General features: G+C 35.3%; 2 protein-coding genes and 2 pseudogenes across 2 annotated transcripts; 2 read left to right on the forward strand and 2 right to left on the reverse strand.

The window, feature by feature from the left end:
• Window positions 1-3,170: 3,170 nt before the first annotated feature.
• On the reverse strand, window positions 3,171-6,525 carry LOC143634808 (peptide chain release factor 1, mitochondrial-like). Its single transcript, XM_077102797.1, has 11 exons — window positions 6,387-6,525; window positions 5,049-5,155; window positions 4,841-4,939; window positions 4,584-4,767; window positions 4,443-4,491; window positions 4,284-4,362; window positions 4,134-4,208; window positions 3,945-4,022; window positions 3,695-3,853; window positions 3,525-3,620; window positions 3,171-3,428 (listed from the first exon to the last, which is right to left on the reverse strand). The coding sequence occupies exons 1-11, from the start codon at window positions 6,514-6,516 to the stop codon at window positions 3,228-3,230; spliced, it is 1,257 nt and encodes a 418-aa protein (XP_076958912.1). The 5' UTR covers window positions 6,517-6,525; the 3' UTR covers window positions 3,171-3,227.
• A 2,582-nt stretch (window positions 6,526-9,107) lies between these two features.
• On the reverse strand, window positions 9,108-15,142 carry LOC143634828 (uncharacterized). The gene is given in 18 exon segments (XM_077102810.1): window positions 9,108-9,337; window positions 9,432-9,980; window positions 10,070-10,155; window positions 10,269-10,349; window positions 10,453-10,869; window positions 10,948-11,132; window positions 11,204-11,296; window positions 11,375-11,563; window positions 11,654-12,326; window positions 12,417-12,620; window positions 12,706-12,788; window positions 12,896-13,028; window positions 13,123-13,137; window positions 13,139-13,317; window positions 13,457-13,539; window positions 13,630-13,738; window positions 14,539-14,816; window positions 15,019-15,142. Coding segments are annotated over 18 exon segments (3,675 nt in total). The 5' UTR covers window positions 15,110-15,142; the 3' UTR covers window positions 9,108-9,110.
• A 1,607-nt stretch (window positions 15,143-16,749) lies between these two features.
• On the forward strand, window positions 16,750-18,510 carry LOC143634809 (pectinesterase pseudogene; annotated as a pseudogene).
• Window positions 18,511-19,495: 985 nt separating this feature from the next.
• On the forward strand, window positions 19,496-25,101 carry LOC143634781 (disease resistance protein Roq1-like; annotated as a pseudogene).
• The last annotated feature ends 2,743 nt before the right edge of the window (window positions 25,102-27,844 follow it).

The following is a 27,844-nucleotide window of genomic DNA, read 5'->3' on the forward strand; positions in this document are numbered from 1 at the left end:
ACGATAGTAATCATCTTTCATCAGCACGTAGTCAATCATTATGTTTGTAGGGACTTTTCATATATAAATGTTCAGATATTTTATATCCTGATCCGTTTTCAGATAGATAACGTGTATAAACATGCTTTCCACCCCAAAAGTTCGTAAAATAGTTTAAAGAGTGGGGTCATGAAACTCACAGTTTTGTAGGCACTCAGTGCGAGATCAGCACGGGGTTCGTTTCCCTTGCTATCACTTAGTCCCTATAGTCCATATTATAATAATATTAATATTTTAATATTATTATAATCTCAGTGCTAAACTAGGTGTATAACTAATCTGGGTATAACTAGAACGCCCAGAAAGTGACAATAGGCTTAGGTTGTGATGTTGTTCAATGTCTAATACTTAAAACCGAACTTGGCTCAAATTCTCGTTTTCCCAGCTGGGCCAAGTTGTTCGTTTACGCGTTCAGAAAACAGTTATGGGAAAATAAGCTTGGATAAATGTATTGGTTAATAAAATGATTAAGTTATAAAGAAGGATCACATACTGGGGTCCTGGATTAGCCACGGGGCCCGTTTCCGTTTATTCAATTTGATTTGAGAAGAAACGCGCACAATCTATCCGGATTGTCCAGGTTTCTCATAGAAAAGTTCGTTTTTACTTAATTAATCCAAAAATATTATTTTTGATCACTCTTGGTGTTTTGATATTCCCGCAGGTTCGTTAATCGCGAACTTGCCGGTTTTTATTAAAATTGAATTTGTTTAATCTTTAAATTAGTATAATTAATTAACCATTAATCATTAAATTATGAAAATTTAATCATTTATCAATTAAAATATGTATATTTTTATAAAAAAATTTTTGGAATTATTTACTGATTTATTAATTTATAAAATTTCATTTTGTCAGCTATATTTCGCCCGAAAATCGTCCGTTTACCCCAAACAATTTCCAAAATTTCCACAAAAATTCCTGAATGCTAAATTCATGTCCCAAAACAATCTGTATCAATTCCAGAATGTAAAAAGCTTGTTCAATATTCTTTTCGGCCCAAATTTGGCTATAAAAATTCGCACGAACGCATATATACAAAAAATCTTTAGACTTCTCCAAATGATCTCAAAATTCATATGTGATCAAAATACATCAAATCTGAGTTCCCAGAAAAATTTCATAATTTTTGAAGTATTTTAGCTATTTTTCCCAAATAAACGTCCCAATTTGGTAATAAATTCGCCAAATATTCTCGGATGGTCGAAAAATTACCAAATTTGAAAAGGGACTTATTGACATGGTCCCTGATGTCCCTGAAAAATTTCAAGTCCTAAAAATATGCACATCACAACCTTAACCTAAATAGCCCGTAAGCGAGTGTTTCGGTATTACCTTAACGGGTTTGGCTCGTTTCCGACTTTTTAATCAAGTTTTCAGGTTCTTGTGCTTCTAAGCAAGCTAGGTACAAGTCCTATATCATAAACCAAGCAATTTTTCATCAACATAACAGCCCTTAACTTAGGGTTTCGGCTAGTGCACAAAAACGAACTTTTGAACCGTAAAAACGCCGTTTCAACCCTTTCATCCGTGTTTATGGCCAAAAAAAACTATCAAAACAGGTTCCTTACCATGTGTATGATCAAAACATGTTTATGGACCATTTTTAGGATTTTTACACGGTTAGGAATGATTTTTAGTAATCAAGACATGTTTTTATGGTATTAAACGCGTTTAAACAAGTACAAAGGCTACTTATTTAAGCTCCTTACCTTAGGGTTTGAAGGTTTTCTAGCTGGAGCAGAACTTGTGTCCAGAATTCTCATGAAAAAGATGTCACAAAATATCTTAGAACTTGTTTAAATATGAAAAGGGTTTAAGGGGGGAAAAGTCTTCTTTGGCGGGCTGGGCTCGTTGGGTCCCCTTTTGGGCCCATTTGGCCCACTTTTCTCGATTTACGTGCCCGAACGTGAAATTCCGAGTCCAAATTTATTTCGGGTTCGGTTTTTGGCGACAAAAATATATCGGGTGCGACAAACGGAGCGAAAACGAGTGTTTTTCGGCTAGTTTTGTGTAAAATTAAAAAAACATACTATATATTTGTAAAAATCAAAAATATTTTCACGGATCGCTTAAAACATTTCAAGTAAGTTTTTGGTAAGTCTTTTTTGGCTTAACGGATGATACAATGCTTGGTTTGTAACTATATTTCGTGTTTAAGTCTATAGCGGGTAGTTAAACGAGCATGTTTTCGTTTAACTTGTTTGCTATCGAACTAAGGCCATATTATCAGTATGTTGGCTTATAATAGACATATATCTCGTATAGATGGCCCCTCGGGATATCTGGGTCATAAACAGACCCATTCGGTTAATCGTTCGTTCGTTACGCAATAAGCGGTTAAACGCTTATTCGAGTTTGTAAGTATTAAGGTGTACTCGGTTTTGCCACGGATGTCACAGTGGTGGTAGTGGATGATGGTTGTGGCGGACGGTGGGTGGTGGTGGTGATGGACGGTGGCGGTGGAAGGTGGTGGTGGTGGACGATGGGTGGTGGTGGTGGACGGTGGTGGTAAGTGGGTGGTGGTGGTGGTGGATGGTGGTGGACGGTGGTGGTGATGGATGGTGATGGTGGCGGACGGTGGGTGGTGGTGGTGGTGGCGGACGATGGGTAGTGGACGGTGGTGGTAGTGGTGGCGCACGATGGGTGGTGGTGGTGTTGGACATTGGGTGTTGGTAGGATGTTAAGAAGTGTGAAGATGTGTGAAGAAGTTAAACAATAGCTTCTTTTTTAAGACCATAAAAACAGCTTGCAGATATTATTTAAAAAAAAAACAAACAGTTTTCAGAAGCTTATGTCTGCGCACCGGTAGACATAAGCCTCCTGCAGAGGTTTTAAGTAAACAATCGTTCAGCTTTTAAACTCCTGCTAAGATCAGCGTTGATCACCAAAACACAGCGAAAATTTATGACTCGAAAAGGGAACTTAAGATTGTAAGTAAGAACACTTAGATGAAACATCAATTATAAATGCCATAATTCACTAACTTATCATTATTATAAAATTGGCAACCAAGATATATTCAACCTAATGGTTACAAATCATCTTAAAAGGTTCTACATAGTACATACATCTAAATATCATAATTCACTAACTTAAACATTATTATAAATGTTTGAAAAAGCTTAATAGATGAAACATCAATTACAAGGTGCTTTGGAAAACATTTTGTTGGTATAAAAAATATATTAATAAGCTGAGGTGGAAGTAAAGTCAGCAATTGCATCCATTTCCTGCTGCAGAAGAAGTGCATCAATGAAGTAATCCAAACTCTCTCCCTGTAACACATCACTGATGGAATGATGAGTGAAACCGATCCTGTGATCCGTAACGCGCCCTTGTGGAAAGTTGTACGTACGTATACGTTCAGATCTATCCCCGCTACCAATCTGGTTTCATGTCAAATTTCAGTTCCAATATTCGCACAAAAATCAAATAAAACTTTTAAATAATAATAATAATAATAATAATAATAATAATAATACCTGCTTTGATCTTAGTTCGGATCTACTGTTTTGAACTCTACACCTTTCCATCTCATACAGTCGAGCGCACAACACTTTTAGTGCTTTAGCCTTATTCTAACAAACCAAAGGAAAAGAATATTAATATGCATGTTGTATGACTGTGGTAAAAGTTTATAAATATAGTTTACCATATGTTGTGAGCGTTCGTCTTGTATGGAAACCGTGAGGCCAGTTGGAATATGTGTGATCCTAACAGCACTATTAGTAGTATTTGCATGCTGACCACCAGATCCCCCGGACCTGTATGTGTCGATTCTCAAATCCTCGTTTCTTAGTTGAACATCTACCTGAAAAAAGCGAGTGACACAAATTATTTAATAAATTAAAAGCATAATAAAATGACAACTAGTTTAGTAAAGTCATGGATCAGACGATCACCTCGTCTGCTTGCGGAAGGATAGCAACCGACACAGCACTTGTATGAACACGCCCTGATTTCTCTGTGACAGGAACTCGCTGCAAAATTGCAAAAAAAACAAAAAAATGTTAAGGAAAAATGTCTTTCACATTAGCTTCAAATTTAGTAATATACCAAGTAAAATAGTAAATAAAAAAGAAAAAAAAAACCTGCACTCTGTGGACCCCACTCTCGAATTTTAGTTTTCCATAGACATCTGCCCCGGATATTGCAGCACTTGCTTCCTGCAAAATAATATGCACGCGTCACGCGTGACTCATTGTTAAATGATCAAAAAATAAAATGAAGTAAAATATAACCTTGAATCCTTTCATATTTGAATCTGTGACTTCCACCACCTCAAATCTCCAACCTTTTTTATGCGAGTATCTTTCATACCTAGCGCGATTCAAGTATCAACGGTCAGAAATAAAGAAAAACATTTTTAAAACTACAGTGAAAAGTCTAAACTATCACACATTTTAAAGATGTCCATAGCAAACAGTGAAGCCTCTTCGCCTCCGGTCCCTGATGCAAAATCAAAATAATTAAAGTTAATAATAATAACTAAGATTTGGTGTTATGTTTAAAAACACCGTAATAATGAATGAGCGTGTTACCTGCTCTAACTTCCAAAATGCAATCTCTTACATCTGCATCATCTTTAGGCAGCAAAGACTTAAGCAGCAGATTATGCAGTTCTTGTTCTTTTTTCGTGGCTTGATCCAGTTCCTCGTATGCCATGGCCTGCATGTCTTTATCTTCTTCGCATTCGCCCATTAGTGATTTCAAACTTTCAATTTCCTACAACATAACAATAAAAGCGGACACGAAATTAACATATTGGTAACATTAACTTAAAAGCATAAAGACTCACCTTTTCTACTGTCCTCAACTTACTTATGAGATCCATTTTATCACTCAGACTTTGAAGCTCCTTGTTTGCTCTTGAATACTCGGTTGGTGAGGTTTCCGGCTGTCTTTATTCAATATAAAAAATTAGAAATCGAAAAACGATAGCATCGTATTGGTATATAAACTCAAAACTGGAAGTTTAAACATTAATGAGACATGATCGCTTTTACCTGATTAATTATTCCTTCAAGATAAGCATGCCTGTGCTCGATAGCCGAGAGTCTCTGCTCCATAATCTTGATCAGTTCAGCTGACGATTGAGTTTGCACCTCCGCCACTTTTAAAATGAGAAAAAAATAAATAAATATAGTGTTAGTATTAGGGGCGTACAAATTGCAGTTCGGTTTGGTTTTTACCCTCAATCATAACCATAACCGAACTTCAGCTTCGGTTAATCGGTTATGAAGCTCAGTTATGGTTCAATTTCAGTTAATTAACCAAGCCAAGTTTGAACTAAAATTTAACTAAATGAACATGAAAAAAGAATCGGTGACATCAAACGTGAATTACATGAAGGTTAGTATACACATATTCTCAAGGTTTTTCGTTAAAACATTGACACATCATATACCCAATTGTCCACATATACATCTAATACTATATTATAATACATCTGAGAACGAAAAAAATGGTAATTTTACGTAACTTTGAGAGTTAAATTACAACTTTTGAAACACATGGTACAATCACTTTAAGCATGCTATTGACTTTTAACCTCCCCGCCCCTCGCCATTTTCAAATAGTCATAACCTTTTTGAACGTAAATATTTTGTTTTAAAAAAATTAGACTATAAAAACGAGCATTTTATTCTCTTTAATCTGAGTATGTCATTGCTATTTAAAAAATAAAAAAAATAATAATTAAAAAAAACCTTTTTATTCATAAAAATTAATGTTACATGATTACCAAAGTTTGTGTTCCTCACTGCATCTGCGGGCACCTCTCTAGTATACATATATACATATATTATCTCGACAAAAGCACGTCTTAGTTTTTCTTTCAGTTTCGTTATGGGACGTCCTTAGCCATAACCAACTAGTCAGTTAATTATATAACCTTAACAATAATTGTCGGTTAGTACCGGTAATCAATTAGTTCACTTCCGGTTATCGGTTATCCCTATCATCATTTGTATGTTCAACCATGGTTAAATTAACAGTAATCAACTAATCATACAACCAGCAAATTTGGCCTAATTTCTGAAATCCAATAAAGATAACTGCTTTTTCTCCTGTAATTTCATCCAACTAATAACTGATTTTTTAACAAACATACCCACAAAAAAATGCATAATGAAATTAAAAAAAAACAAAAAAAAAACAAATAAATAAATATGAACAAATAAATTCACAGCCAGCAAATTTGCCCGGACTTCTAAAAACAAATAAAGATAACAACTTTTTGTCCTTAATTTCATCTAACTAATAACTGATTTGTTAACAAACGTACCCACAAAAAAATGCATAATGAAATTTAAAAAAAAAAGAAAAGATAAATATGAACAGACCAGTTGAGTATAGAGGTATAAAAAAAGGATGAGTCTTTGAGCCAAGATGATGATAATAATTATGGGTTCCATATGCTGAGAATGATCGAACTAAGTTTCTGCATAAAACCCTAAACCCACCAACTCTCATTTTCTCTTCTTCTTCCAAAGATTATATTAGGGTTTATTCAACAGTATTATGGATATGCCTTTGATTTAGAATTGGAAACAAATAATAAATAAAATGAATAATGGATTTTGATAGTAATGTTAAAAAGTGGAAGAAACTTCCCATTAGCTAATATCCTATTCGGACCTTTTATTTTTTTTGGAAGAAATGTGGACCCGAGACCCTACCTTTTAAACAATAAAAGGGTCGGGTATAAATAAGGGTTTCAAGGGTCTAACCCTTTACCCTTTAAAACAGTAATCGCGGGTCCTTTTCTGCATTTACTAATTGCATATCTCATATATGACTTTAATATATGAATCCTATAACAATTATACTTTCATTTAATAACACAGTAAACTCTAACTTATAAAGTTTATCAATCATTTCAACCGATGCAAATAATCTTCACACTCACAAATTACACGTAGAGAACAATTCAGTGATTTTCATATATGTGTGTTTCCAATCAGTAGTATGATCTTTTATTTTTATTTTTATTTTTCTTAGTAGTTAGGAAATTTATAATGAATCATATATAAAATACAAACCTCTCATATATTTCAGATTAATCGCGAATATGATGTATATCTGTTTAGAAACTAGTAAAAGGGTTAAGGGTTTGAAAAAGGGTCGGACCCTTGAAACCTTTTTACCCTTTAAGGTGAAATTTAAATACCCTTTACCCGACCTATATTATATATTCGGGTCTAATTAAGGCTTTTACGAGTCGGGTAAAAGGGTTTCAAGGTTCCGAGCCTTATCTTGCTCACCCCTAGATTTTGATTTTCTAGTATCATTTTTCAATGAAAGAAGAGGAGGGGTGTAAAGTATAAATTTAAGTTCTTGAGCTCAGCTCGTATTTTAATTACTATTTTAATTAATGAGAGCTCGACCTCGAGCTCAACTCGTTTCGAGCATTATATCTAGAGTTGAGATCGGCTTGTGAATAAGTATTCAAGCTCTCGAGCTCTGCTTGTTTATTATATATAATATATTAAAAACCAAAATTTACTCCTCTCACTAAGTTTACTATTCATGAAATCATCAATTTTCCACAGATTATTTTTAATGCTATAGTCCAAGTTGTTAGGTAAGTATTCTTAGCATCATCTCTTAAGTGGATTTTGTTTACATGTAGAGTCAAAAAGGTCAACTAATTCTGGATTGTTCGCACTAAATTTATATAATCTGATTTTCGTGAAATTTTAAGGTGAGTTTCTTGGTGTAAAACTGTATCGATAGTATTAGATAATTTATTTGTTTTCTAACTTAAAATGTTACTCTAACGTAACGACTATTTTGTAAGATTATAAAGAAATTTTTGGCAGCAACACTCTTTTAGAACACTTAAAGCAAAGTAGAAAACTATAAGTTTTGGGCCCGGGCATGTAACAAGTTGGTTTGGTTGCAATAATACACATGCTGCCCGTCGTAGACACCGTAACAATCGCACGCAGCAATGCGCGGGTAAGAACCTTGTTACTTATTATTTAACTTATATGTTTATTACTATGTTTAAATATTTTCAGAATTGTATAAATAATAAGCTCGCAAGCCAACTCGAGCGCGATAAGTGAAGTTCGGGCTCGTTTAGTCAACAACCTTATTTTTAGGCTTAGGCTCGGGCTCGTTTAGTTAACAACCCAATTTTTAGGTTCATGCTCGAGTTTGTTTAAGCTCAGCTCAATTCGAATTTTTTACAAACCAATCTCGAGTAGCTCACGGACGGCTTTCTCCGTATACATACGTGTGCTTTCCATGCTTTTACTCTCTTCAAAGAGATATTTAAGATCTAATAATATGCATCAAGATTTTTCTTATCATTGTCTATTCTTGAAGACTCTTGATTTATTACAACTTTTAATATCACACTATGTCAGGTGAAAATGATTGAATTATGATATATTGATATGTAACTTACACGAAAGTTAAATTTACGAATAATAATTACATTAGAGGTTGATTTTTCAATTAAACACGATATCCTTGTACGGCAAAACGGGCTGGCAGGTTCTGTAATGACTCGAATCAAGTTTGGGCAAAACGTGCAACTCAAGAAAACATGGTCGAATTCGTTTGCGTCAGAGCGAGTTCCCCTACTACATTTGTTTTTACGACAGCTAGCGGTGACGGCAGAGGCTCTGAATTTTCGGATAACCTAAATAGTGTCTTAGTGAGATAGTCATAACTCCAGTTTGGGATTTCGGGTTTTTCATTTGGATGATACTCGCCTGACTTCCGATGGAACGAATGTATACGTAAGCTCAAGAAAACTTTGCATTTTGAGATTTTCATAAAAAGTTAAATGTGTCTATATACAATTCCAAATTCTTATTCTTCAAAATTATTTTTTAATTTAACAACAAATAAACATTCAGACCAAGTTGTGCGTAGATCATTAGATCATGACAGTGATTTGCAAAAGAACTTAATACAATATAACAATAAATACAGGATTGTTGCTTAGAAATTTGAATGACTATTGTACTCTTAAAAAAAAAAGAAAAAATGAAAAAAAAAGCTGATCCAAACAAAAATACCAACTGAACTAAGCTTAATTCCAACCGAACTAACTAACCTTCTGCAGGTGCTAAAAACTCCATCATCTGCATCCCTCTTCCCGCAACTGCTATTTGATAACGGCTTTTACCGCATTTTCTAATATCAAGTGCTTCTGGTTCTGGTACACTAACAATCAAATGACAATGCTCACTTAGTTTACCATCATTTGACACGCGCCAACAACGCAAACGTTGGTCAAGGCCCGTAGAAAAAACCCAATGCCCATCTGTCCATACACCTGTAATACACATACATGATATATCATACTTAATTTCAGTAAAAAGTAATTGGATCTTGGAAGGTAAAAGCCACAATTAAAGAGAAAGTTTTACCTTTTACAGCAGAGCTATGAGCTGACCCGGTTTTGTCAGGATGTGAAAATACAATCTTGAAGTTTTTAGAAGTGTTGACTTGATGAGTGAAGTGAACTTCTGAAGTTGGTTCATCAGAACTCGTCACGTTAACACGAAAAGAGTGGAGTGCTTGATCATCACCACCGCTTATAACATTACAAGAAAAACAAAATTCAGAATCTTTAACATCTGAAACACGGAGACAATTCACCCCAGATTGGTGAACATTTTTCAAAACATGCAGCGGTTGAATCGTGTTTAATGATGTTTGGTCTTGCGTATCATACTCGGTGTTCTCTGAGGGTTTTGGTGATGTGGCAGCCGAGTTTTCAAGTGACCGCCATTGGCGTCCACCCTGGCTACCTCTTCCGGTTCGTGGTCTTTTCTGAAAGTTTCTGCAATCTTCCTTCTTCAAGTTTGATACTTTTTGCATAAAAGCTTGCACTGTTTCAGTTACGTCCCAAAAGGCAATACTTCCATCTGTTGACCCACTAATAACCGTAAATACGCTTTTTGTCTGACTTTTATCTGTAAAGAAACAAGGGATTTCTGGCATCAGTAACACATCAATTGCAGCAAGTATTATTTAAAAAAATAAGAAGCTGAAAAGTATAAACCTTGAAAACTTGGAAGTTCAGGAATAATGACATGTTGCAACGACAGAACTGGTGACGCTGAAGGAATCAATATTGCAACGTCAAACCTGAAACGGTAAAAAAATGATGAAATTTGAGGATAATGGCTTGTTTTAAGAGCATATGCTTTATGTTATTTAATATATTATATATGATATTGTTAAAGTGGCTAAATGTGTACCAGAGGCGATGTGGTAATACTAGAGCCCTTAATGTAACTGTGGCATCTGAACAAGAAACAACAATGAAACACACAGAAGTCCTGCAATCAAACATAATACGAATCTTCATAAATACATTTCAAATTTTGAATTCAGGCATGAATAGTTAAAACAAAGAAAGCTAAATCTCGGATATCAAACCACCTTGAACCAGAAATCTTCACATGAAATGCAGTCACAGCTAGGTACCGCCAATCATTTTCATTATCGTCATTGCAGCAAACATTATCAAGGTTTCCATTGGTTTCGTTCTTTTTTGACCCGTTTAAATTTGTACCACCTTTTCTGTTTGGCAAGTCACTAGAAAGCCATTGGAACAGCATTTCACTTTTAGGTGTTGAAATACTCTTGCGTTTCCAAGCCGTTATGACCCTTTTTGCACCAACTGAAATTAACAGGAAATGATCTTCCTGATCATCTAAATCTGTTCCTTGCTTATTCATTGTGTGATCTGTAAAGGTATATACCTTCTGCACGGAGCAGAGTGATCTTACAGCAGAACCGCCAACATGCTCTCCAAGCAATTTTGAAGCAGACCAGTTATCCGCACCTGAAGAATACCTGAATATACATTTACATCATTAGTTAAACACAAACTAATAAAAGATAATAAGATTAATTTGTTTTTATGAAGTATACCTTGTTAATCTCACAGTTCCATCTTCACAGCCTGTTGCTATGAAACTTAACTGAAAACTATTTGCATGATCGACAATGAAGCATAGCATGTGCATCTCTCTGCCATGAAATTGCAAATGGAGATTCTGAGGATATATTTTGTCACTACTGACTACCCAGTGCTTGTGCATATAAATCACTTCATCCTATGAAAAAAAACAATTTTCAGATTGGACAATTTATGTTGTGAATAATTGCTTGATATTTAAGCACAAACCTTCACAAATGCAAAGCAATTCTTCATTTCTGGTATATTACCAAGTAAATAAGTATGAGGCCGACGCCATCCGCCACATGGAATTTCAGCTACCTGTTACAATTAAAAAGACAGGTCAAGCAATATACGATGTGCATAATGACACTGTATAGGAGGCCAAAAACGTCAAACCTTAGTCTCAGTTGACAAATTCCAGATTATAAAATCAGCTGATGCAAAGCCTATTGCATAGTCAGGATTCTCATTGGGAAAGAAAGATTTGACTAAACTCAGCTCTTTGATTTGTTTCATTCCAATGAAGTCCATTTTTTGTTCAAATTTATCATATTCCAAATAGCATATGCACCCATCTCCTCCAGTCTGAAGAAATAACCAATGGGTCAAGTTAATTTTAAATTAAGTTTCTACATTTTCATTCACTTATGAAAAAACAAAATCCCTTGAGCGTACCGAGTGTAATTCAATGTTACTTGAACTTGAACCATGAATAGAAACACCGGTCACGGTTGATATGCCATGAGCACCTTTAAAGTAATTTAAAGGGGAAATTTTTGCAACCGAAGAAACAGGTGGACTGAGTAATAGGTCTCTTAATAAAGGGAATAACACAAGATTACCACGAAGATCCCCACATACTAACACTTCCTCCTGAAATGATGCATCCAAACATATTATCCTTGTAGGAAAGCATGATGTGAACTCTGCAACTAAATACTCAGAAAATGACTCGATACGCCATAGCTTCAACTTTCCTCTAGGATCAGCAGTGAAGACAAAAGTGGGGCCTAAAGACTCACACCAAAATGTTTCTAAAAGTTGTCTTTCAGCTTCAGCAGACCAAGTTAAGGAATGGTTGACTTCTGGCGTTGTAAGATCAACAACTTTCACAACGGTTAATCTTCCCTTACCATCTCCCAGAGCAATCCAGTTGTCCACACAAGATGTGCCACCTGGAAATACACTTATACAAACTATTGCGATATTCTCACTGGTACGGAAAAGCTGAGTCCATGCCACGTCACCAGTATCGGATATGTTAGCAAGGTACAAGACACCATTGTTTGTGGCAACATAAAGTGCATTTTCACTAACAAAATGCATACATCGTACATATTCACTTTTGCTGCACGTGCAACAAAACAATTCAGTTGTTTAATATACCAGGTATAATAAAAATATAAGATGCTTATAATACTTTTGACACTGAACATACCTGTCCATTAGTCCAGTACGGTTTGAATTTGGAATCTTGATTGTAAAGATTTGTTTTCTATCATATTCTTCCACACCATTGCATCTTGTTAAACCCATTGGTACAGAAGAATGCAGCTGATGCACTTTTATAGCAGAATCAAATCCAGCAGTAACAAGAAGAGACGAAACCGGGTCATACAAGCATCGCCATACTCCCCTCCCTCTGCACAACCAAGGTTTTTTTTTAGAATTTAAGTTTTATAAAATATTTTCTTTTTGCAAATTGCCTGTGTGGACTTTTAACTTACATGTGCTCCTTGATTACTCTAAGTTGAGTTCCATCCAGTCCCCATGCACGACATGTACAGTCCTCGCCCACAGTGATGATTAACTGAGATGACCACCATTATCCCCATGCAATAAAACAATTAGCAGGCTTACATAGTTGGCTATTTTGATCTCACTTTATAACTAATTGTAAGAGACGAGCGGGCTTACAGAGTCGGACATATAACAACCCCAAACCCTAGCACTGTGACCGAACAGCACGGGTCCACTAGAAGGAGAGATGGTCATCTCTGCAGCATTATTGGAATCTTTTTTAGCACTAAGAACTTCCCATACACGAGCACTGCACTAAAAGCAAATCAAAGAAACACATTAAATATACATCTTTTGCTGCTTCTAGGATTTTAACAGTCAATGAAATCGGCATCAGAATTGACCTGCGGTCATCAGAGAGACACTCGTTTTGATCCATCCTGAGACCATGTAATACGGAATATAGAACCTTCATGTCCAGCCAGTCTACAAACAGTGACGACTTTGTACTGGCGATTGCAAACATGGACCCCACCTTCATTTGAAGGATTGCCTAAACAAGGAGTATTACACCCGCAAACAACTTTCCAGACTATAATCTGCCAGCACAAATTTAGAACAAAATCAGCTTCAAACGTTCAAAACCAAAGAAATACTGAATTAGAAGACACATGATCAATCACAGAAGTGTATTTAACCGTATAATAAAATATTAAAAGGAGGGAGAAACTTAAGTACCTCGTTAAAAATGGTACCAGATGCTACATGGATAGAATCACTTTTGTCACCCCACATGCGCATAGTATACAGAAGACATCTATCTGTGAATAAATAAGAACCATGTAGTATTTAAACTGGAGTAAATAACAGCATTACTTAGTGTAGAAGTCAAAAGTATATGTGTACCATACCTGGAGAGCTAACCTGATAGCTAATTTTAGATGTCAATATGTCCCAAAAATAAACAGAGTTGTCAGTGCATCCGATAGCAAGAAACTGACTCCCTTGATTTACAGAATCCTACTACCAATCTTAACAGAGTAAGTACACAACTAAACATAGGTCTGTAAACGAACCGAACGAACACGAATGGGGACATGTTCGTGTTCGTTCATTTAACTTTAACCGAAACATATGGCCGAACAATTTTTTTTTGTTTCATGCTTGCTCATTAAGAAAGTGGCCATGTTAATGTTTGTACGTTCAAAACCTAAACAAACTGTTCACAAACTTCAATGAACATAATTTATTTCGTGGAGCCTTAACAACTAACAAGTCTTGTGTATTTTAAGTTTTACCTCCTTTGAACTTCTGTGTATTAAGTTAACACTTCATAGCCAAGCTCGAGCCGAGCTATGGCTTGTTTAAGGTACTAAACGAGCTCGAGCCGAGCTTAGGCTCATTTAAGGTTTTCTCAAAATATACAAAAATAATAAAAAATAATGTATAAAATTAATTAATTAATTAATAATAAAAGAGCCGAGCTCAAGCTTCAAAAAACAACTCACGAGTCGAGCTCGAGCTTTAGAAAAAGAACTCGTACCAAGCTGAGCTCGAGCTCGGGCTTGGCTCATTTACACCCCTACTGAAATTAACCAAGTGTGTATGTGTGTGTGTGTGTAAACGAGGCCCTTTTATGTTAATATTTATATAAATCTAACTACTTATATACCTATTAAAATTTAAATGAACATAAATGAACGTTCAGAAACATCAATTAACGAACAAAACGTGCGTTCATCTTTCCCACCTAACGTTCAGTTCGTTTACAAGCCAAAGTCTAAACATGAATAATGGATACTGAAATCAACGATATACACCTGTACAACGCAGGCATCCAAAATCCAATGACCGAAATTAGGCAGCACCTGAACCGAAACCAGATTAACAACCACTTCCTTATCACGATCCGTTAACTCAACATTAAACTGAAACAACTTGAGTTTACGTTCACCAAACACAGCCACTCTAAAACTACCAAACGCATCAGGCGAATCAACACGCAGTATTCCGTGAACTCTAATTCCGTCAAATACTTGAAACGAAGCAATCATGTTGGAAGTAGTTAGGTCATAGAATAGAAGCTGCGATCCAGTACCTAATTAACAATACAAAACAATTATTATTATTATTATTATCAATTTATCATTATTATTACTACTATTATTATTATATTGCGTCAAAAAAATACTAGAAACGAAGCATTCATGTTCGAAGTAATTACTGTGATCCAGTACCTAATTAACAATAAAATGCAACTATTATTATTATTATTATTATTAAGTTGAAGATAAGCTAACCTGCAAGGAGGTATGGAAGTGACGTAGACGGTGGAGGAAGGTGAAGAAAAGCGAGAGCTGAGATTTCTCCGAGGTACTGTCCAGTCTGCATATTTACAGGTGGAGGTTTGGTTGTTCACGGCGGAGACAGGCGGCTGAGATGGTTTGAAGACTAAGGACGTTAAGTCGTTAACTGAAATTTATGGTGTGGGCCGTTGGTTTGGTATGGGTTGGCCCAATACGAACCGGTGTACGGTTCATCAGAAAATCGTGCATGGTTCCGGTTCATGAAAATTCCGATTTTTGCACCTCTAGTTGTTGTGATGTAAGATGACCCATTAAGAACGGATTGAATTTTAAAGAAGATGTGGAGTGAACACTCTGGGCAAAAGTGAAATTGCACTAATTTTGACGTTATTTTACTAATCTCGTGAAAATAACGTTAAAAGTGACGGACGGTTAATCAGGCATCATGTAGTGGCGTTGATAGCTGAAAGATAAGGGTACATGCACCGATCAGCTGGTGTCCCGATGATTGAGTGCTATGTGCCTTATGTCCAAGGCTTGATGCAAAACTACTATCGAGCCGGGGGTCTCACCGGAAGCAGCCTCTCTATCCCTATGGGGTAGAGGTAAGGCTGCCTACATCTTACCCTCCTCAGACCCTACCATAGCTTTGCTATTGGTGGGATATACTGAGTACGATGATGATGATGATGATGATGATGATGTGGAGTGAACACTGACTGCTTTGGGCCATTGACCCGGTTTATAACTCGACCCACTTCATAAAAAAAACCGGTTTGGACCCAACCCAACAGGCTTGGTTGTAGCTTTGTTCTCTTAAAATGGTTTGGACCTGGCCCGATTTGAAAACCATGCTAAAAAAAACCTAGTATTTTGTCACAAACCGGTCTGGATAAGGCTTAACATCTTTCCAACCCGATTCGGTTTGGCCCAAACCGGTTTTGTCTGTACATTGATGAACTCGTGTCACTTTATAACCCGAACCAGTTTGGGTAACTAAACTGATTTGTACATGTCTAGCTAGATCGCCTATTAAGAAAAGATGGTTTATCAAATAACATCTTTTAAAAAAACAAGCCAACTCACATGCCAGAGAGTAGAGTCATAAACAAGTTGTAAACAAGCCTTGTGGAGGTTTCCAGCCAAGCCGCTTGCAAGGGTTTGAGCTCAAGCCCGAATCAAGCTGCTTTTGGCTCGACTCAAACTTGGCTCGCAAAGATATCTCTCTACTTTCAAGTGTTTGTTTTGAGCTTTTAGATTTCGATAAGTAAATTTGTCTCTAAAATGTTTAAATTGCGATTATTATATCCAACTAGTATGGAAAATACATGCACTCACGATAGAAAATTCAAATATAACTGAATATTAATAAGTTTTAGCCTTAAATTTTTAATCATGTTTCTTGTGAATATTGACATAAAAATGCTCTTATGATATATTAGTTATACAACTATATAAAGGTATCAACATAGTTCAAAATTTTAAATCCAAACTTACAACATGTTACATGTTAATACAACATTTCAAATTCTCCTTTAAGGAGACACTAATGACTAAAATTCGGATCATCTTCAATTGTCATCAAAGGTTGAAAGCAAACCATTAAGCAATGCAAGTTTACAGGATCATCATTAATTAACACTCCATACACAAACTATAAATACATACCCTCACACTCCAAACATATTCATCTCTCACTTCAACTATCCATTCAACACAAGCAACATGGCTAACAAGGTAGTTGTGTCCGTCGCTTCAGTAGTCATCGTCGTTGGTTGCGTGATAGGAGTCATTCTCTTACTCGCCAACAACGGAAGGTCGCGTACTGCGGCCGGCAGCACTAGCTCGAAAATAGGCGACGTGGTATGCAAGCCAACCGAGTACAAAGAGTCTTGCTTGAACGCTGTCGATGAGGTGGCGAAAAACACATCCGCCACCCCACAGGATTACATCATCGCGGTCATACGTCAGACCGCGGCTGAGTTGAATAAAGGCCTTGAAAAGGCCGTTGCTGCCCAGAAAGATCTAGGCAGTGGCAATAAGCAAAGCAAAGCTGAGCTTGAATCGTGTCGGAAAATGATTGGTTATGCGACAGATGAGCTCCAACAGGTTCTCAAAGTCGTCTCCGAGACCAAAGCGGCCACCATAGCCCAACAAACACACCCGATTCTAGACTGGTTGACCGCGGTCCGAGCCTACCAAACCACATGTGTGGATGAGATCCAAGACAAGAAACTAAAAGAGGACATGCAACAAGCTTTACAAACATCCAAAGAGCTAACTTATAATGCGCAAAAGATTGTCTTCAATGTGCATAATATCCTTAAGGATGTTGGAGTCAATCTAGACTCATTCAAACTCCCACCCACCGGAAACCGTAAGCTTTTATCTGAAATCGAGGAGCTTGACCGCCACGGTTTCCCATCGTGGGTCCCACACACCGACCGGAAGCTTCTACAAGCCACTAGTGGTGATACTGAAGCCATGTGCAAGTCTCCGGTACCACCACCAGTTTCTGCAAACCCTACACCTGATGCGGTCGTGGCCCAGGACGGTAGTGGCCAGTTCAACAGCATTAAACAAGCAGTGGCCGCTTACCGTCCTGGCCCATCAGGAAGATATATAATCTATATCAAAGCCGGTACATACAAAGAAGGCCAAATCACCATAGACAGAGGCCAGGACAATGTGTACATGTACGGTGACGGCCAAGGGAAGACCGTAATCACTGGTAATCTAAACTATGCGATCGCCAAAATTGGAACGTCCCAAACTGCAACCGTGATTGCGATTGGAGAGCGCTTCATGGCTAAGGGAATTACTTTTGAAAACTCAATCGGGCCAGCAGGACACCAGGCGGTCGCCTTCAGGTCCCAGTCCCCACACACAGTTATGATGGACTGCGCGTTTATGGCTTACCAAGACACATTATACTACCACACACATGACCAATTCTACAAAAGCTGCACCATTGCAGGAACAGTTGACTTCATATTCGGGACGGGCCGGGCTTACATCCAGGACACGAATATTGTTGTCCGAAAGCCGGATGTAGCCCAAGGGAATATGTGCACAGCTGATGGAAGGGAGAAAATGGAAGAAGTGGGAGGTGTGGTGCTACACAATTGCCATATTATGGCGTCGCCCGAATTGGCGTCCGTGCAAGGGAACTTTGCGTCGTATCTGGGCCGACCATGGAAAGCCGCCGCGACATCAATGATATTGAAATGTAACATTGATGACTTGATCAGACCAGAGGGATGGATGACATGGCAATCACCTGATGGTGCAAATAACCACATGACATGTAACTTTAGGGAGTTTGGGAACACGGGGCCGGGTGCGAACCAGGCGGGCCGGGTGACATGGCCCGGGTACAAGCCGAACACGGATGTGAATGAAGCACAACAATATACACTAGGCCAGTTTTTGGATGGTGGAAGTTGGTTGCCTAAATATGGTGTGCCTGCAACGCTTGGCTTATAAGTTGCAAAGTTATACTGTACTTAGTATTTGAGTTGAGAGAGCATAATGGGTCCCACAAGGATGAGTTGGCATAGTGATGTGGCATTGACAATGCTAGCTCGGGTATGCCAAGAATAAAATACTTCTTTAAGAGCACGTGAGGATGTATTTGGCGGGTCCTTTTAATTTTATTAAAAAACAAATGTAATAAAATGTTTATTATAGTTCTGTAATTTGTTGTTTTAATTAAAAACAGTTTTGCAACTTAAGTTTCATGGTTTTCTTCATCAATTGTTTATAGTATGAACTATGAACCTGTTTTTGTTTCTTTTAAGAGCATGTGTATTAATAGTACTAGGGACTAAATAATACTTTAGTCATTAACTATATATGCATATATAATGCAATATAAGCTCTTTAAATTTATTTTTTTTTTGTTCCATATGTTTTGGTTAATTCAACTATAAGCAAGGTAGTGATTACATTGAAACAGAAGACAAACAGGCAACAATATAAATAGAGCTAGCTTGTAATGAAAATGTTTCATACATCAATTTTGATATTAGTCAGGCTAATAAGGCTAAACAAGTTTATAATATTTAAAATGGATTTAATAACACTTATGTACGTAAGCTAAAAGCGAAACCATAACCGAAGTTATCACTTATCGGTTAATCAATTTTATTAAACAATCGGTTTTTGGTTAATTTGATTCAGTTAATTATGTTAGTTTGTCAGTTTTACAGATGATTTGCTTTAGTTTTTTTTACGTCCTTGTTTAATTTAAAATTTTTGGTTTTTTTTATTAGTAAAAAATTTCCATTACAATGGGGTCATGTATCACATACATGCCACCTTTGCCGACCAAGACATTGTTTATGAATAAAAAAGATTTTGTGAATATGGGTCTTTTGCTTTTTTAATAAAGTCTAATTAATTATTAATTACTTTAAATAAAGAATAATCACACATCTCTTTATATTCATATAATTCCAGTAAAAAAACAAACAGAACCACATCAATCTTGTTTCTTTAACTGTGATGGCATCTTCATCATCTTGTAATTGGAGTGTATTTCTTAGTTTTAGAGGAGAAGATACCCGAAAGACGTTTGTAGATCATCTTTACTCGGCCCTTGTAGATAGAAAAATCCCTACTTACAAGGACGATGAGACACTTCCGAGAGGTGAATCCATCGGCCCATCTCTCTTCAAGGCTATCGAAGGATCACAGATTGCTGTCGTTATGTTCTCAAAGAATCATGCAGACTCTTCATGGTGTTTGGAAGAACTTTCATATATTATGAAATGCAAGGATAGTAAAGGGCTAATAGTTATGCCCATATTCTATGACGTGGATCCCTCGGAAGTTAGGAAGCAAAAGGGGGACTTCGGAAGAGGTTTTTCCAAACAAGAGGTGGGAAAGAGTAACAAAGTAGAATCATGGAGAATGGCGCTTGTTGATGCAAGTGAAATTGTTGGATGGGAACCCAAAAATATAGCGAACGGGTAGTTTAATCTCTTTACTTTTTAAAAAACTTTTTATTATATATGCTTAAGGGGGTTAAGGTTTTGCAATTTGAAGTTACAATGACATTTGAATTGTTCCTAATGCATTAATTTGTACCTTGTATCAACTATCAAGAGGTATAAACTAGCTGAGTGAATCCCGAGCTTGACAAAGCTCAGCTTGGCTAACAAAATCTGGATATGTAGCTTGAAACAAAGTCGACTACATGACATTTGAAATTGTTCCTATCATGAGTAATTTGGGGGATATGCTCTAATAACTTGATAAGGAGTTTACTGCGCCTTACCTATGCTTACATGACCAGGTCCTCGCTCAATGAGTTTAGAGGCCTAAACTAAAATGAAGATTATGTGACCCTTTCATAACCATTTTGAAAAAAAGAATTAATAAAAAAAAACACTTGTTAAAGGTTTTGAACTCATGACCTAAAGCTTATCAATAGTCAAGTTTTCCGCCAAAACCAATACATAACTTTAAGTTTAATTTGCCCATTATAATATATCTATATATAATGTTTTTTTTCTTTTTGGAATTGAAGGTGTTAATTAAATGTGGCCTAAAGCCCTTGCCTGGTTTCGCTGGCCCACGAACCGGCCCTGTATGCATATGACATTTCATATTCATTTGTTATTTGTGTGTATCTTTCTCTTGAAAAATTACATTAATACAGTTAGTATATACTATGATTTCCATTTGGGGATAATGATAAGGGAATGGTAGCATAACAAGCATTTATGAAGTTGACTTAGTGTAGTGATCCTATTTCAATATTAGATCTAAGATATATTACAATCCATTGCTTTATATTGTTGATACACTAATTATCCATACATTCGATATGCAGGCATGAAGCGAAAGTTATCAAAGAAATTGCTGATACAATTTCTGATAAGTTGTTTTCCATAAACTTTTATGTTGATGAAGACCTTGTTGGGATGAGTGCTCGATTAAAAGAACTAGAAGCACAACTAGATAATGGATTGCATGGTGTGCGCATGGTTGGGGTATGGGGGGTCGGGGGCGGTGGTAAGACTACTCTTGCATTCTCTCTTTATATGAGAATTTCGAGAAATTTTCAAGGTCATTGCATTATTGATAATATTCGAGAGGAATCGAGCAGACATGGTTTAAAAACTCTGCAAGAAAACTTACTATCAAGGCTTTTGAAAACGAAGATGACACTGCAGAGTGTTGAAGAAGGAAAGCACATGATAAAAAGTAGGCTGAACCATAGCAACGTCTTAATTCTTCTTGATGATGTTGATGATTGTAAGCAGTTAGATGCTTTAGTTGGATCACATAATTGGTTTGGTAGTGGGACTCGGATATAATTACAACCAGAGATGAACATTTGCTAAGAACCCACAAGGTAGACCATGTGTGTCCTATCACATTATTATCATATGAAGAGGCTATCATGCTTTTTAATAAACATGCATATAACAAAAATAACCTCGTCAGAGATTATGAGAAACTTTCATTGCATGTGGTTTCTTATTGTGATGGGCTCCCATTAGCAATCAAAGTTTTAGGTTCTTTTTTATATGACAAAGATGAGAATGAATGGGCGTGTTCTTTGGCTAGACTAACAGATATTCCAGAAATGGAAATTGTGGAAAAGCTCAAAATTAGCTATGATGGGCTTCAAACTCTAGAGAAAGAGTTATTCTTGGATATTGCATGTTTCTTTAGAGGAGAAAGCACAAAGTGCCCTTCTCATATTTTTGGTGATGATGCAATGGAACTATTTGAAGATTGTGGTTATCACCCTCATATAGGAATAAAGGTGTTAACACAAAAAGCTCTCATAAGTATTGTGAATGACAGGTTTGATATGCACGACATGGTTCAAGAAATGGCACGTTACATTGTTAGAGGAGAACATCCTAACAATCCTGATAAACATAGCAGAGTTTGGATACATGAAGAAATCAGAAACATGTATCTTGGGGATGCATCATTAATGGTATATATTAAGCTATCTAATTTCTGAAAAACTCATTATATATTTAAGAAATGATGCACATGTTCTTACCAAAGAAAATACTTATACTTTTAACTCAAATCTATACTTTGTTTTCTCTTATATTGTAGGAAAATAACAAAATTGAAGCGATGAGACTTGAGCTGCGTGGTCGGTTATCACCTTTGTGTAAGATTGTATCAAACATGAAGAAACTAAGGTGGCTTAGTTTGACTCTTAAAGATGTCCATGATGAGAATACCGAAGGGCCTAATTTTCTTTCAAACGAGTTGCAATATATTAGATGGTTTGGTTATCCCAAAAGTCCATTTCCAGACAGTTTCCAACCAATGAAGCTTGCTACTCTGAAAGTGTCTACCAGCTTGCAAAAACAACTTTGGAAAGATTACAAGGTAATCTAATTAATCATTTGATTAAGGCAAATTGGAAGTAAATAATCCCAACTTTTGTGTATTGGCCAATAATAATTCTAACTTAAAAATCACTACCATTGGTCCCAACTTTCAACTATGTTTGTCTCAATAGACCTCTGTTAAAAAACACTTAACGTCGTTAAGTTTTTTTTCCGAGTTCAAACCGATGTTTTAGGGATTTTGATCGGAAGAACGATACGATTGGACTGGTGTAAAACTTATCACGAAACGATGATAAGTTGGGGCCGCTGATAGTGATTTTTAAAGCCAATACACAAAAGTTATGATTATTTATTTTCAATTGTTCTTTTATTAGCACCTTAAAATGGATCATGAGTGACTAATTACACCTTAAAAGTACCCGTAGCTGTATTAATGCAATCCCTTAGTGGTGGTATTGATAATTTGAATTATGCAATTTATCTATTATCATACTTATTATCATCAACTCTTATATTAACTAGTGTATGCTTTTATACATTGTTTAGTATCTACCCAACTAGAAAGTACTTATACTCAAAGACATGAAGAATCTACGTAGCACACCAAATTTTGGTGGACTCCCATGTCTTCAAAAGTTGACACTCTATAATTGCAAAGTCTTAAAAGAAATCCACCCATCACTTGGGAAACTTGCAAATATTAAGTGCGTAAGTGTAACACATTGTGACAAGCTTACAATGTTTCCAACGATTGTCCATATGGAAAAACTCGAATGCCTTGAAATTATTGATTGCGAGGAAATTGTGAAGTTCCCAAAGATAGAATCAAAATTGAAAAGCTTGGTTAAGTTGTATTTGAGTAATATGGGGATAGATGTTCTGCTTTCATCAATTGGAGACCAATGTCCCAACCTTATTTCTCTAGAATTAGGTTATTGTTCTTATTCAAAGAAGAAAGAAGTCAAGTTTTATGGATTGAAACATTTAGAAGAGTTCAAGTTTAATGGATCGCGCCGTGCGAGGGAGCTAGACCATTTTTTCATCCCTTGTTTATGTTTATGTTTATGTTTAGTTGATGATCTTTATGTAAAAAAATGGAACATAAATGATCTTTCTCATTTGTTGCGGTTGGTGATCCCACACTTGACACGTAACCTACGAAAGTTGGATTTGGGTTACCTCCATTTAGAAGACGGAGAAATCCTTAATCATATTAGCGAGTTATCCAACTTACAAGAGTTAAATCTAAGTGGCAACGATTTTACACGGTTAGATTTCAGACTCTGCCAACTGACTCGACTCAAACTCTTCAACCTAAGTGATTGTGAACGGCTTGTTGAATTGCCCAAGCTCCCATCAAGTGTGGTTATTTTCGTAGCAGATAATTGCTATTCGCTCACAACTTGCAAAGATTTTTACACAAATTGTAAATGGTTATGTGAAGTCTCAATTGTAAAGGGGGGAGTTGTAGCTTGTGGCAGCAGGTTACTACAATGTATGCTTGAGGTATGTATGACCCTATCTATTCTTTAATATTTTATTGATGAAGCTTTAAATATATACTAGATGTGGCAAAATGAATGGGTCGGGATGGATTAAGTGATGGGTCAAAATGGGTTTGAATCAGGATGGGTATGGGTCAAGATACGTTTTTTTTTTAAGTTTATGAACTCATCTTGATCTAAGTAAAAGTTAAAATACAAGGGAGTTTAATAAACCCCTAAAAAAATAATAATTAAAAATAATAACTCAAAATATAAATAAAAAATGAAAAAAGTAAAACAACTAAAATGTTTCCATCGTCGTCCTCGTTCATTAAAAAAAGACGGTTTTGTCTCGGGTCAGGTTCGGTTTTTCTCGATTCGATTTTGGTTTTTTTCGTTTTAGTCAGTTTCGATTTTTGTTCGGTTCCGATGTTTTCGAAAACTATTCAGTTTTGATTTTTCAGGTTCGGTTTTTCTCGATTCGATTTTGGTTTTTTCGTTTTAGTCAGTTTCGATTTTTAGGTTTCTGTTTGGTTTCATGCTTTGTTTTGAAATAAAAGTAGGAAGGAACTTGTTATAGTTCATTTTAACCCACAAATTAACAAACACATTCTAACTCATAATCAAAAGTCACTAGCATTTTCTCAACCCATCTTGACTTTCTTGAATTTTTTTTTATTTAACCTGACCCATTTCAATTTTAAAAGTAATCCATGTTGACCCAAAACAACCCATTTGGGTTTGTTTTGCCACCCCTATGCTATATTTTGGTGTAATACTTAGGATCTAATGAATTTTTGTTTATTGAAAAGGGAATTGCTATAAAAAAAACCTTAATGATTCTAAGACTTGAAGGCATTGAGATTGCAAAGGTGTTTACACCTCCACTTGCTAGAGGGAGGAGATGTAGATTGATACTTCCAGAGAACTGGTCCAACGATTTTTCAGGATTCTTAATGTGCACCGTTCATACGCTTGGAAGCGATCCCCCAATGGTAAGTATGGAGCAAGTGCCGACTAGTATGGATTATGAAGATGATGTGGTTTGGGAGGAGAGTTTACATAATGAACGTACATTAGTTTGGTACGTTCCATTTGCTTCAATCACACACACAACATGGTGGAACTCAACATGCAAAGAGATTTTGTTTACCGTGTCGCTTATTGATTTGCCTGATGATACAATTAGTGGGTTTGGAGTTAGTCTAGTTGACAATAAAAATGGAAGTGGAAGTGGTCCACCAGAAAGAAGAATTTGAAATTTATAAGTATATGCCTAAAGTTGAAGATTACGAGGATTCAACAGATGGTTTAGAATTTTGGTTTTGTTTTAGTGATTTATCAACATACTATGATGGGGCTATTAAGTACCCAAAGTTTCGTGCGCGAAAAGTTAAGTTCTAGCTGGTTGAACGTGGCACAGCTACGAAAATATTATCTTTAAACAAGTGTACCAAACGGGTCTAGGGCCACTTTGTTTGCAAGTTAATAAAAATCCTTTCTCGTTATCCATCTTTTCAAACATATTCTTATGATGTTAAAAATAAGCGCATAACAGAAAAACAAAATAAGAAAAGATTACTCTGACAACCTCAATTATTCGATTAATTATTGTTTACATTTTACTATTAAAATAATGAGATCCAGCGATTGATAAGCATGTGAATCTCGTTAAAATTTTTGAAATAAATAGGCATAATATATTTTTAAGGTCATTCTTACAATATTTGTAAAATAATAATAAAAACAATAGCAAATACATTTAGGGGTATTTCGATGTAATTTCTTAATAAAATTTAATTTACATTACTATTAAAACAATAGCAAATACATAACTAAGTACATAAATAATAAAAATATAAATATTTATGAAAAATATATAATTTCATAATAAAATGTACGAACTATTATATTTTAACTTTTGTAATAGGTACAATAGTTATGCATGCTAGTAAGAACAGTTTGATAATTGAGTAAGATTTTATAGAAATAAATAAAAGTAAAAGGTTTATTGTTTAAGATTTTCAAAATTTAACAATAATAATCCATCATTTTACTACGTTGCCAAAGTTTTGCAGTATTTTGTGTGCTCGAAAACCCATAATTCGGCCACACGTGCCTTCGGACATTAATTCTCCTTATTTTTCCGGCGAGTTGACGAAAAAGATGAAGCATCAATAAGGCATTTCAGGTAAATTGTTAATTTCAACTCCTTTTAGTTGGTTTTCACCTCCTCATATGATTATGAGGTCTTAGGTTCGAACCAACCATTTTACGTTTTTAATTTTTGTCCAAAACCACCACTTTACAAGGTTTTTTTTGAAACAAAGTCACATTAATGTTGAAAATATTCCTTCCAGAAAAGGTTATCGAAAATTATCATAAAATGTAATCTACCTATTTTAATAAAGTAAAATAAATGTGAACACTTGTCATGTTTTGATTAATTTTTATAATTTTTTCCCTCCAAAACTAATATACACAAAAACATGTAATAAATAAATAATTATTCACTTTCCTTTTACACTAATATAATATCTATATATTTTTATAAATATAATTATTAACATATTATTTTACTATATATTCAAAATACTTGGTGAATTCCAAAAATCAACAACAAATCATGTTTCTCAAATGAAAATTGTTTCGGGTTTTTTTGTGGAACTTAAATTTGATTTTATGGGTCAAAATTTGGCAAATAGATTGTTTGGTACAAGTTAACTACATTTCGGTCAAAATTTGTTAGGGTCAAAAATGAAAATTTTGAGTATTTTAAAAAGTTTGAGAATGCGAAATAGATTTATCGTCAAATTTGTTATGGGTTCAAAGTATTGACTTTAAAATGTCAAAAGTATGAAAGTTAAAATTTTAAACATGATTCGGATTTCAAATTTATTTTTAAGGGGATTTTTTGAAATAATCAAAAGGCTCGGGATTTTGCAAACTGACTATTTTTTCCTCAACTATTAAAATTTAAAAAAACATTGCGAACACTTTCGACACGCCACCCTCATGCCTATCAATGCTTAACTTTTATCAAATTTGAAATATTTATGTTAACATTAATTTTTCTTTCAATGGTGATCAGAACATTGTATGGGAAGCATGACATGCTAAACTATGCTCAAATGAAACAAAATATTCACAAAATTAAATGGGTTAACATGTTGTTTTTTATGTTGTCATTATGACAAAGTCGAGAAGCCCTCTGAAACTTATCAAAATATTTTTCATGGTGTAGCTCAGAAAAACATAGTTATTGAAGAACATCCATTATTACAATTTAATGTTCTACTTTCCTTTGATGGGTGGTAAATTGATAAATATATCAATAAAGGTAACGTTCTTTTTGTATTTAGGCTGAATGGTTAGAACTACTATCGTATGAGAAGTCTTATTTCTGAAATTAGTTCATAACCAAAATTCTTTCATACATATATGACACCGAGAATGAATTTTTCAATAGAAAGAAGCATTCTCGGGTACGGTTTTGCATGGATATTTTTTTATTAAGTTCATTTAAAAATATTATTTTTTGATATAAATAAAATCAATTTATGTACACATTGTATAGATACAAGCATAGATGTAATACATTTTTTTTCATATATTGTTTTACTTATAATTTTGTAATTTGAATTATCCTGTGTGTGACACGGACTTTAAAACTAGTTATAGAATATTACAATAATTATTTTTAATAAATTTTCACCATACTTAACAAAAGTGATATGTGTACGTACATTTTCTCAAATTGTAATATATTTATTTAAATATCTTTCCGGTGTTTGATAATAAAATAAATGAAGTATGAATATATCTATTATATAACGATAACCAACAACATACCTCAGGATAACCGGTGTTGGTCGAGACTCGGGACTTATACAAATAACTGAACTAGTACAAAAGGCGTTGTGTTTGTGTAACATTTCGTTTTTCCGTTTCTCATATGCTTGTAATCGTTACCCGACCCGATTTGTATTCGGGTAATTAATC

Source organism: Bidens hawaiensis, unplaced genomic scaffold, assembly GCF_021521415.1.
Source record: "Bidens hawaiensis isolate Kalapana, Puna unplaced genomic scaffold, B.hawaiensis_p1.1 tig00007248_1, whole genome shotgun sequence".
Classification (NCBI taxonomy): Eukaryota; Viridiplantae; Streptophyta; class Magnoliopsida; order Asterales; family Asteraceae; genus Bidens; species Bidens hawaiensis.